Source organism: Urocitellus parryii, chromosome 5, assembly GCF_045843805.1.
Source record: "Urocitellus parryii isolate mUroPar1 chromosome 5, mUroPar1.hap1, whole genome shotgun sequence".
Taxonomy (NCBI): Eukaryota; Metazoa; Chordata; class Mammalia; order Rodentia; family Sciuridae; genus Urocitellus; species Urocitellus parryii.
In genome coordinates this window covers 86066486-86079647 of record NC_135535.1, presented here as the reverse complement: position 1 = coordinate 86079647, position 13162 = coordinate 86066486, and the positions used below count along the sequence as shown (strand labels likewise).

General features: G+C 34.5%; 1 protein-coding gene across 1 annotated transcript in view; it reads right to left on the bottom strand.

The window, feature by feature from the left end:
• Dnai7 (dynein axonemal intermediate chain 7) overlaps positions 1–13162 on the bottom strand; it is a 73491-nt gene that overhangs the window by 48738 nt on the left and 11591 nt on the right. Inside the window, exons 3-6 of the mRNA XM_026392375.2 lie at positions 12715–12802; positions 11269–11360; positions 8715–8816; positions 3880–4017 (exon numbers count right to left, since the gene is read on the bottom strand). Of these exons, the coding sequence (XP_026248160.2) occupies positions 3880–4017; positions 8715–8816; positions 11269–11360; positions 12715–12802 (420 nt within the window). The remainder of the gene's footprint in view (positions 1–3879; positions 4018–8714; positions 8817–11268; positions 11361–12714; positions 12803–13162) is intronic.

The window sequence follows — 13162 nt, the reverse complement described above, 5'->3', positions numbered from 1 at the left end:
ATAAATAAGAATGACTTTATGATATTTGCTAATAAATAGATGGATCTAGAGACTATCATACTAAGTGAAATAAACCAATCCCCAAAAACCAAAGGCTGAATGTTCTCCTGATATGTGGATGCTAACTCACAACAAGGTAGGGAGGGGAAGAATAGAAGTTAAATGGATTAGACAGAGGAGAAAGAAGGGAAGGGAAGGGGGAATAGGAATAGGAAATGAATCTGACATAATTCACCACCTCCAGATAATTGCCAAGATCCAGATTCATGAATTGGCATCATGTCTGTTCTAATTAGAATAAGATATATTCCATGTTTGTATAAGTATATCAAAAAAGAGTCTACTGGGCTGGGGATGTGGCTCAAGCGGTAGCGCGCTTGCCTGGCATGCGTGCGGCCCAGGTTCGATCCTCAGCACCACATACCAACAAAGATGCTGTGTCCGCCGATAACTAAAAACTAAATATTAAAAAATTCTCTCTCTCTTTCTCTCTCTCTCTCTCTCTCTCTCTCTCTCTCTCTTTTAAAAAAAGAGTCTACTGTCATGTATAACTAGGAATAATTAAAAAGAAAAAAACTCACAGTAGCACAACACTAGGCACCAAGCTTCCAGTACATTAAACTTTGGGGACAGACCACATCTAAACCATGTTAATAATTAATAAATAACAAAAGTATGACAATAACAAGGGGGCAAAGGAGAAGAGGAGGAAAACTACCAATACTGAATACTATGTACTAGAAATTGTTCTAAATGCCATGTAGCTTTAATTTATTCTTTATCATAATTATATGAAGTAGGTATTATTGTGTCTATTTTATAGTTGAGGATACCAAGGCCTTAGATGATCAAGGAATTAGTAAGTAGCAGAACTTAATTTTGAGCACTGACAGAGATACATACAGAAAATTTCTGAATTAAGAGATGCAACAGGGGCTGGGACTGTAGATCAGTGATAGAGCGCCTACCACATGTGAGGCACTAGGTTTGATCCTCAGCACCACATTAAAAATAAAGGTATAAATAAAAGTATTGTGTCTATCTACAACTAAATTTAAAAAAAAATAAATAAATGCAACACAGTAGTCTAATCCTAACCACCTCTTACTAGTAATAAGTAGTAAGACAAATTATTTAACATCTCTGTGCTTTAGCTTCATTGTTTGTAAAATGTTGCTAATAGTTCCAACTTCATGGTACAGATTACGCCATGTATGAAAATTTGTTAAATAAACATGATTTGGAAATTGGCATTTACCATGAGGTGCTTCTGGTATAGCTATTCAACTCTTTTCAAGCTACCTCTGGTAGCTTCCTGCTTTATTTCCTGAAGCTGTGAAGACTCTCTTCTTCTGTCTCTTGTTCTACTTACCCTTTTTCCATCTTTCCTACCATTTGTTACTTGTACTTCCATAGACCTCATTCTGTCACAGGAAGATGTCCCTCCACCCAGCTTATCACTGGTAGAGTCTAACATTCCTTCTTACCATCTCCCTGCTAATTTCCAAGAACCAGATTCCTGAACCAGGATCATGCCTGGCGACCTCCCTGATAGAGAAGGTGTACAGTGGTGAGAACACTGTGTGATGAATCCATTAGCATTCAAATAACTCAGGGGAGGGACCTTAGGGATGTTGGAGCTCAGAATACCATACCGCAAAGTATAATCTTTGGCATGCTGAGCACATTTGAGTTCAAAGGAATTGGAAGACCTTAGAAATTGCCTCAGAATCAAGGACTTTCTAGACTTTTCTTGTTCATCCTCCACCCTTGGTTCCTGGCATACAGCTTCTAAATCCCTGACTGACAGAAAAGGTCTAGAGGAATTGCTTTTGTTTTTCATAGTAAGTTCTCTTCAACTATACCTGAGTTTATGCTAGTGTGGTGACTCTTGGAGGATGGGGGCTGGTTGTCAAAGGAAACAAGGTCACTTTAAGGTTAGAAATTTTAGCTCCACTCCTTAACCTCAAGGGAAGAGAGAGGAACTGGAGATTGACTTAATCACCAATGGTCAGTGACTTAATCAATCATGCCATGAAATGAGGCCTCCATAAAAACCGTAAACAATGGGGTTCTGAGAGCTCTGGGGTTGGCATATATGCCTAAAGAGGTTATGGAATGTCCACAACCCTTCCCACATACCTTGCCTTATGTATTTATTTATACAACTCTTTAATCCATATCCTAATATCCTCCATAATAAGCAAGTAAGCAAAAGTAAACATTTGCCTATATTTTGAGAACCACTATAGTAAGTTACCACACCTGAGAAAGAGGTATGGGGAGGTATGGGAACCCTACTTATAGCTGGTTTCTGAAAGTACAGGTGGCCACCTAGGACTTATGATAGAAGAGGGGTACAGACTTGTGGGACAGAGTAGGACTCCTGTGCCAACTCTGGGTAGTGTCAGCATTGAATTGTAGGATGCCTGATTGGTGCTCAAAGAGCAGAAGATATAAGTTGGTATGAGAAACCTCACACACAGAGTACTGGTGTCAGAGTATTGGATGTATTTAAAAAAAAAAGTTTCTCGTCTTTCTTGGGATTTAAGGAATCATATCACTCAGTTCAAGAAAATTGTCAGCCATTGTCTCATTGAATATTGCCTATCTACCAGTCTTTATTGCCTTCTTGTACTCCTCCCTGTTTTTAGTCTGTTTTACTCCATTATACATGTCTGTTAACTATTTTTTTTTCTTTTTTTAATTTTTATTGGTTGTTCACAACATTACAAAGCTCTTGACATATCATATTTCATACATTAGATTGAAGTGGGTTATGAACTCCCAATTTTACCCCAAATGCAGATTGCAGAATCACGTCGGTTACACATCCACAATTTTTCATAATGCCCAATTAGTAATTGTGTTAACTACTCTTTCATATTTTCTCCTTCCTTGATTTTCTTCTGGTAAATTCTTCCAAATTCATTTTTAAAATATTGTTTCACAGTATTTTTAAGTGCATTGTAAAGTATTAGTTTCTCAGGCTAACCTATCTATTCTATTAGCAAAAGAAGAAGTTAGGATACTGTTATTCATCTTCATACCCCCAGCACCTGAGAGCAGAGACCTGGCTTCTAGTAAACATTAAAGATTATGGGTACTGAATTACTGAATAGTAGATGTGTTAATCAGGTTTATATTATAATAAATATATATAAATATTATTATAAATAAATATTTATTATAAATAAATATTATTATATAAATATATATATATTATAAATCAATTTATAAGGATAAAAGATTTATTTTGGCTCATGATTTCAGAGGTTTCTTGAAATTCACAGTCCCTTGGTCCCATTCCTTTTGAGTCTATAGTAGAATATTATGGCAGGGAACAATTTGTAGAACAAAGGTGCTCACCTCATTGTAGCTGGGACCCAGAGCAAGAGAGCAAGGGGCCAGGGTCTCTATATCCCCTTCAATAGTACACCCTCAGTGACCTAACTTCCTTCTATTAGACCTCACTTCCTAAAGGTTCCAACACCTCTCAATAGTGCCGTAGTGACCACCCAAGCCTTTAGCATATAGGCTTTCAGGAGACATTAAGATACAAACCATAACAGTATATGATACTAGCTGGGGACAAAAGTCACCCATCTATACCCAAGTTATCTACATAAATGCACTTGATTTTTTTTTCTGGCTCAGAAAATTGTTTCTCGTTTATGTTGTCTTTATATAAAGAAGCAAGTGAATGTTAAGAGTTGTAAAAAGAAAGTGAAAAGCTTACCAAATCTCTCTCTATACCCGAGGGTTTAGAAGTAATAGTGTTACTAACTGGCAAATAATATAGTAATTTTTTATTTTTGGAGTTAACATCAGAATTCTTGTAACTTAATTTATATTATAGGACAATTCTTAAATACTTACACGTAGAACTAATTTACTTTTCTCAACCACCTCCATAAAAGTCTGATTTGTTTCCTCTTTCCACAAGCTAATGAAAGTATTTATTTCTTGGGCTATTGAAGGATCAGGACTCCCATCACACTGAATATAGTGTTTCCACTGTGGAATAAAAATGTTTAAAGGTTCATTTTTAAGAGAATTCAACCAAAGTTTAAATTACTTCTTTTTAAATGTCTGAGTACTCACAACCCAGTTTTTCCAATTTAGACAAAGAAAAATTTGATGACTTTAATGAGTAACTTGATATAAACCAAATATTAACCAATAAACAAAGTAAAATAGCCAGATTATTTTTCAATGCAAATAATTTCCAATCTTCAAAATTCATATTAATAGAAGTTCTATTTACTTTCATATTTTCATTTTTCAAACACTTGAGCTGGCCACAGAAGGGCACACCTGTAATTCTAGTTACTCCAGAGGCTGGGGCAGGAGGAGGATCACAAGTTCAGGCAGGGCTCAGCAACTTAGACCCTTCTCAAAAAAAATAAGAAGGGTTAGGGGCATAACAGGTCAGTGGTAGATTACCCCTGGGTTCAATCCCCAACACTACAAAAAAATCAACAAATAAAAAAATCCTATTTGAGTTATTCATTACCACTGGCATTTTAAGAATCCCTCTATTACTTTTACATCCTATGCAAATTTAACATTTGGAATAATATTGAATTCACAATTTTTACTTAAAAATTGTACCATAATCATTTGCCTTATTATAAGAAAGTTTTATTCAACCCCCCTCACCCTCTTTTGGTCAAACTCTTGCTGAGTGAGAGTTACCAAAATTTAGGGCATTAGTGCTACTCTCGGTCATGATCATCCTGGATTTTCAATCATAACATGTTATTTATCAGTGGCCTCATACTCATGATCATGCATTTCTTTTCATTACAGCTTAAGAGACCCTTCAGCACTCAGCAGATGTATACAGTTAAGTCTCAGAAAATACAGCACACCAGGGAGACTACAATGGTGACCATCAGAAGGATAATAACGAAAATTAGAAGAATGCTCCTTACCTAGATTCTCCATAAGCCAAATTAAATGATCAGAGAATGAGCCAGATGAAGAGTCTATTCATTTTAACCAAACAGCCCCTTTGTTAATTTTTCTCAATGTATTTATCCATGTACAACAAAAGTATCACACTGCATAAATTTCTCTCTGTTTGACTGGCACATAATCCAGCACTTCATAGCCAAATTAAATTAAAATAAGGAACTAGAATAAGAGTTTAGAATAGTATAAAACTATAGTTACAATATCAACCCACCAAGCAAAAATGGTAGTCATAAGCAAGGAAAAATTAAAAGGTATAATATTCTCATTCCAATGAGGACTGACTCTCACCATCTTGTATACCCACAAGACATTAATTAAAAAAAAAAACTGAATAGCAGAAAGATTGGTAGAGTAGTGAGAAGGGAACAAGGGGGAGAAAAGATAAAAGGGCCTGGAGAAGTATTAAGGACTAAATTAGAACAAATTATATTCTATGCTTTTTAAAATTATGTCAAAATGAATTCTAAAGTTATGCATAACTAAAATGAACTGATTAAAAGTAAAAAAATGTAGAAAATGGTATTATCTTTGGCCATAGCAATCCAACTGACCTTGTCAATTTCTATTTTTAAAAATGTTATTGATCCTTTCACCTTTTCCAGAAATTGAGGATTATAGGGCCAATGCTAATGCCACTGTATTTGTAACCTTGTTTGCTTCATAATTTACCCATAATTTACCTTCTGTCACCACAGATTTCTTCAGGAATGCTCCATAAAGAAAACATTTCTGAATAACATTTTAACTACTGTTATAACATTGGCCTTCCTGCATGGAAAGCTTCTGTACAATCACAGAACACAGCCTATTAAGAACATATTCATATCCCACTGAAGGTAGCCATTGAGTGGAATTTCCTTGTAAATATGCAAATGGCCCATCAGATAGCAGAGATATATTACTTGAAGTATTGTCTTCCCAGGATTATGGGCTTGACAAGCCAAAGACTGGCAATGAACCACAGCAACTTCTTCAGAACAGTCATCATATCAACACTTTCCCATAATTTGTATAATTTTGTCTACTTCAAGATAAGTTATAGAATGCAGAATAATCAAATTTCAAGCCCAATTATCATCATCTGCCAGAAAGAGAAGCATAAGCAGGAAGCCTAGTTAAGACAAAATGATCAAAAATGAGGTCTGTTACTTGTGAAGACCCAAATATTTTTTGCCTTTTCTTTTGTAAACCTCTCTAATGACTTAGGCCTTCTTTTCTTGTTTTTTTGGAGAGGGAGACACTCTCATAAATGGAGACTTTCTCCATAGATACACATTTCCCTCTCTAAAGGTTGATCTCACAGTAACTAAAAATAGGCAGCTTCCCAGCACAACCTATGTTTGTTTTTGTTTTTAACTGTTACTAAATTCAGGGTGGGACCTACATTTCCATTCCTGACTTAGACACTTTACATTCTTTTTCTGAGCTTAAGTTTTGAACCAAAGCATAAAGGTGATTTTTTTAAAAAAGGCTCACTCTGCTTATTTCAACTTGTATAAAATAACTCATTTTTCTTTTTCATTTAGTTATTTAAAGCCTCTGTGTATTAAGTTTTAAAAATATCTCATTTTTGTGGAGTTTTGATTTTGCAATTTACACCACAAGAAAGTAATTTTGTACAAATTAAAACTTCCTTGTGGTGGCCATCGCATTCCCAATTTATTTCTGGTAAGATTTATCCATTTCTCAAACATAAATGTAAATTCTTATATATAAAACTGGGTGGAGTAACAAAGTTCTAGACCCAGGGCCCTTTTGTTTCTGACTGACCCAAACAGACACCACGAATCCCAAGAACTTCATATGCCCTCTTGGCACAAGCTGACCCTTCTTATTTTCCCAGTTATGTTCTCTCTCACAGAATAAACTATCCCTGGAGGAGGTTCAGAAAATGGAGTTCTAGACTCCATGGATCCAGATGAACCCACGATTCTGATTTTTTGTAACCTTGCTTATCCACTGAACTCTGTTCAATTTTTTCTTGTCTGACCCAGACAGACACCTGAGGCTTCTCTAGAGAACCCACTTTCATTCCTACTGAACCAGCTCATTTTCTGGCTTACCCAGCCAGACATCCGAGACTTCCCTACAGTACCTAGTCTGAATCAAAACATTTGCTCAAACTTAGTCCAAATCCCAAATTTGAGAAGCTTCAGAATCTAAGCAATAACTTACCCACAATCCACAGATGGAGCAAAAAAAAAAAAAAAAAAACAATGAGCACAGTGGGCTTGGGGAGAACCCATTCCTGGTTACTTGATGCTTCTAGGGGTCATGGGAGCTCGGCTTCAGAGCCAGCTGATTATGCCAAAACCACTAAAAGCGACAATTCCTTAGACCAATTATGTCAAGCAGAATTAATTTGAGCAAAGAAAAACAAACAAATCATGATTCATGAATTAGACTACTTCCAGAACAAGAGCAGGACCTAAGAACTCAAGCCAAAAACGTTATCACACAGTATTTATAGGGAAATGGAAGTGAGGCATAGAAAACAACTTAATTGGCTGAAGGTTAGTCAATCAACCAATCATCGGCTTATAACTTGTTAGCTAATCAGCTACAGAACCTCCTGAAACCAACCAAAGCTCAGTTACTGTGATTAAACTCTGTACTAGTTTGGTTTGTGGGGTTCCATGTGGGTGCCCAGTCTGAATCCTTGGCTTCCCACACATTTTATTTAACACACTTTTATGTTAGGAAGACATAAACCTCATGGACTGGGCTCTGCTAATTTCAAACTTTTCTTCTGCAGCCTCCATACCTCTGTTAGCCTTTATAGAATTGAAGAGTTAAGGGTTTTGCTCCAGATCAGGCTTTGGCAGAGAATGTTGTGGCTAGTTTGATCTTCCATCCAGACCTTTAAAACTTTTTCTATGTCAGCAACAAGAATATTTTGCTTTGTATCATTTGTGCTTTCACTGAAGTAGCACTTTTAATTTCCTTCAAGAGCTCTCCCTTTGCATTTGCAACTTGGCTATATGATACATGAGGCCTAGTTTCTGGCCTACTTCAGCTTACTCACTAAGCTGAATCATTCCTAGCATTTGATTTGGAGTGAAGAATGTATACCTATTTCCTTTCATTGGAACACTTAGGGGTCTTTACTGAGTTATTAATTGGCCTAATTTTAGTACTATTGTGTCTTAGAAAATAAGGAGCCTAAGGAGAGGGGAAAAAGACAGAGAATGGCTGTCAGGGAGCAGAGTATACACACATGCATCCATTAAGTTCGCCATCTACTACATGCGCAATTTGTGGCACTCCTGAACCCTTAGAATAGTAACATCAAATATTATAGATTACAGATAATAATAATAGATGTAATATAAAGTTTGGAATACTGTGCAATTTAAAAGATGAAACACAGGCACAAAGTAAGCACATGTTGTCAGAAAAACTGCTTGACATGATTTCCACAAACCTTCAATTTGTAAAAACTGCAATGTACAATAAAGTGATGAACAATAAAATGAGCTATGTCTGTATGGATTCCCAACAACTGAGTCAGAGACAAGGTATAAACATTTCAAGTATATTATTTCTGACAAACAGCTTTCTACAAAGTTATATCAGTTAATTTTGTAATGAGCAATAGATTTGTCAGATTGTATTTCATACATAAGTTTAAAGTTTCCTAGAGTCAAAATGAATGTCAGATTATATATACCTCCCTCTTCTGATCACAAAATCTCAATTAAAAAAAAAAACTTCATAAAAAGAATCAGTCTTACGTGAGCAAGTGATCTAGTATCTCGTTTCAACTTCTCTGCTTCCAGAAAACACCCCTCTAATAAATTCAGTTCTGCAAGTTCTTCAGTTCTCCTTTGTAGATCCTGTTGCATAGGGATAGATACAATGATGTGTTCTTTTATTTCAGCTTTATGTTTCAAAAGTAGCATCTAAAATTTATTTGGCTAAGTATATGGTTTTAAAATGAATACTTAAATTAGTTTGACCACAACATCTGACATTTCAAGAAACATGAGGTATTTCATCTGAAGCTGGTTTTCAAAGTCTCATTTGCAGAACTCTTGGTGGGGAAAGTTTTTGGGGAAAACTCCTTTGGGATCTATGAAATCATTTTCATAGCTGTATTTTCACAAAACTCGAAGACATTATATATCTTTCACAGTATACATTTTGTACTGATGGTGCAAGATGGTATAAAATTTCTGTTGCCTTAACAAAACAGAGCAGTTGAACTCCAAATTGTACTAGATTGGGGGCTGGGAGGCAGGGCAGACCAGTCAGAAAGAGAAGCCAGTTGCAAATAGGAATGACTTGACAGAAGGGTAAAAATTATAAATTTTACTAAATCTCAACGCTAAACACAAGAATTTTTAATATTCTGTGTTTTACAATGGGAACTATGCATAAAGCACTCCTGCTGCATGTCAAAGAACAATACTATCTTAAGAAGTAACACTTGTTGGGGCCATGGTGGTGGCTCAGTGGTAGAGCACTTGTCTAGAATGTGTGAGGCACTGGGTTCAATCCCTGGCACCACATAAAAATAGAAACAAACAAAATAAAGGTATTGTGTCCATCTAGACCAAAAAAAAAAAATCCATAAAAAAATAACACTTGTGTAGTTATTGAACATTTTGGCAGACATTCTCTCAAAATTCAATAAACAGAATATCATTCCAAGGACAATTCAAAATATTTTTTAATGATAAAATTGAAACTTTTATAAAAAATTCAGATTTTTTAAAAACTTGTTATCTATGACTGAGTTTGACAGTTTCTAAATCCTTAAAAACTTCTGATTTGATTGGAGATATTAATATATGTGATTTTTTATAATTAATGATAAAATACATCACCATTTGGAGGTAAACAATTCAGTGAAACAAAATTTTCCAAGCAAGCAATGTATGATATTGCAAAATCATGCATAGAATGAGATCTATTCAGAGTATAACAGAGGAATGTTTTAATGTAACACAGTATGAACAGTTATTTGATATGGTTTCAGATTCCACACTTAGGAAATTACCCTTTCTTAAGCAGGTTTGATAGCTCCTACTTCTGGAGGCAGAGGTAGGAGAACCACTTGAGGTCAGGAGTTTGAGGACAGCCTGGGCAACCCCAGTGACACCCCATTTAAAAAAAACAGGAAGAGGAAAGGGAAGAGGTAGAAGAAAATGGAGAAGGCAACCCCAGTGACACCCCATTTTAAAAAAAAAACAGGAAGAGGAAAGGGAAGAGGTAGAAGAAAAGAAGGAGAAAATGAGGAAGAAAAGGAACTACCACTTGTTGACTTCTGGTAATAAATCAAAGAATATTCACAATTATATTCCTTCTTTTCCCAACTGAGGCAAGATTTTCTTCATGGTATTTCGACTGAAATACCACATTAGAACAGATGAAATACTGAAGTTGACATGAGAATCCAGTTGTCTTCAGTTAAGTCATTTAGTAAAGAGATTCAAGAAATCTAAACAATGCCATTCATTTCCCTAATTAAAAAATATAATTTTATTTTAAAACTATAAATTATTTTCTATAAAATGTTAATGTGTTTACTTGTATTAGTTACAATTTATTTTATTAATGTTTATGCCTATTAATATTTTTAAATGTAAAATTTAATTGCTACTATTATAAATATTGGTAGATGTAATTCTTTTTTTTTTTTAAAGAGAGAGTGAGAGGGGGGAGAGAGAGAGAGAGAATTTTTAATATTTATTTATTTATTTTCTCCGCGGACACACAACATCTTTGTTGGTATGTGGTGCTGAGGATCGAACCCAGGCCGCACACATGCCAGGCAAGCGTGCTACCGCTTGAGCCACATCCCCAGCCCGGTAGATGTAATTCTTAAAAACAAAAGATCCTTGGGGTGCTTCAGATTTTTAATACATTAATTGAGTTTTGCCTTGAGACTAAATGTTTCAGAACTACAGGTCTAAAAGATTTTAGTGAAAAAGAGAAGAGAGAATTTGAATATTTTGAATTATTTTTTTGGTCCCTGTTACATTTGAATATAAAAGACTTATGCATTCTGAAGAGTTAGAAGCATAAGCTCTGAAGCAAAATCGCTTAGGTCTGTCTGTCCTAGTTTTGCAACTTATTAGTTGTTTATTTTCTTTTCAATTTCCTTATCTTTGAAATGTGGGTGACAGTTTCACTCGTTTTATGGTAGGAGTAAATGAGTTAAATCAGTTCATGTAGGACTAAATGCTACTGGTAGCTATGGGCTGAAAAGGACATTGGATGGCAACAGATCTGATACCCACAGAATTTAAGACTTCAGTAAGAATATTACTAATGTTCATTTACTTTTTCTTCAAGTTGATGCCATTTTTCATTCTCAATTCGCTGCTTTTCAAGCTTTTCTTGTTCTTCTTTTTCACGTTTCAAACGAGCTTCCTCTAAAGAACCAAAAAAGTAAATAAATGATCTTAGTGATTAGCTCACCTTTTTCTAAGGCTCTTAAAATTACTCTAATAATCTTCAAAAATACTGTAATATTTTATAGAAGATACATCCTTTACTTTGTGGTAGAAATAAAAATATTAGCTTTCTTCCTTCAAAAAAGTAAAATGACTCTCAAACTTTTTCACCAAAAAAAAATGTGTTCATGATGATATTTCTCTTCTCGAAAGCTTTTATAGCAATCCAGTAATTATTTTAAGCAATAAAATACACAGATGTATCATGGGTAATTAGGGGAGTAAAATCTTCAGAAGACATCCATATCTACATCATTAGAAGTAATTACTTTAACCTTTTCTTCTTACAATGAAAACAAATATAAAATATATATTGAAGAATATGACTTTAACCCAATGTAATAAAATTTTCCCAAAATAAAGATCCTGATACTGAACTCTTATCATGAGTCATCTAAAAAAGGATTTATGACATTAAAAAATCAAATGGAACCTGAGTCTTTTTAAAAAATCTGAATATGAGTCTGATGATGTTCTTAATGCTAAAAGCTACAGCCACTAGCAATATCCAGAATTTTAAAATCACTTTTTTGGTATTTTAATTAGTCAACACTTTTATTAATGTTTAATTGAAAATAAAATTTGCATTTGGCAAATAAATATTGTTAAACTGCACAAACTTAAGCTGTTGTATTTCTTGCTAGTATATAGTTCCAATCTTTAGTGAACTGAGTTTAAGAATTCTTGTTGCACAATCAGCACCAATGCCCCAAATCTCATCAGTAAATATAAACACTTCAAGACAAGGTTGCTAAAATTAGCAAATAAAAATGTGGAATGATCACCTGAATATGAATTTCAGATAAACAACTTTTTAAAAAGTTTATGCCCATATATTGCACCAGGCAAAGTATGCCTAAGTTAGTCAATTTTCATCTGAAATTCAAATGGACTCCTGAATTTTATCTGAAAACACAACTAAGAGATTTAACTGAATATAATTTGTTTGTACTAAGTAGTAGGCACCCTTATAAAATAGGTATAAATTATTTTTTTAAAGAGAGAGAGAGACAGAAGAGATTTTTTTAAATATTTATTTTTCAGTTTTCGGTGGACACAACATCTTTATTTTATTTTTATGTGGTGCTGAGGATCGAACTCAGTGCCCCACGCATGCCAGGAGAGCGCATTACCGCTTGAGCCACATCCCCAGCCCAATAGGTATAAATTATAAAAATTAAAGAATTATGAGAAACGTTGACTAAATTGCAAAACACTAACCTATTGTTAGTATTACCCTATATAGGAAAAAGCACCATTGTTTATTTTGTACCTTCCTCTTTTAGTCGTTTCTTCTCCTCCTCCTCTTGTAGCTGCTTCAGTCGCTCAGCTTTGGAGATTTTTTTTTTCTTATGGCCAGACTTAACAAAGATCACAACATAAAAAAGGCTATTAGCATGCACCAAATTTGCTTAAAAACATATACCTCCTCAAATAGTAATTATGAAAAACATTTTTGTTTTTAACCAATCTTTCATTTATTCACTCAACAGATTTGGTTGCTTATTAGTGTATAGCCTCAATTCAGTGCATTGAAGGACTAAATCTGGAAACAAATAAGAAAAATAAGCATTAAATTATTTAAAAGAAGAAATGAGTAGCTATTTTCATATCTGACAAAGCAAATTTCAAGCAAAAATTAATCAGAGGGACAAAGAAGGTCACTAAAGACTGGAAAAAGGAACAATCCAACAAGAAGATATAATAAATATATAAAATAT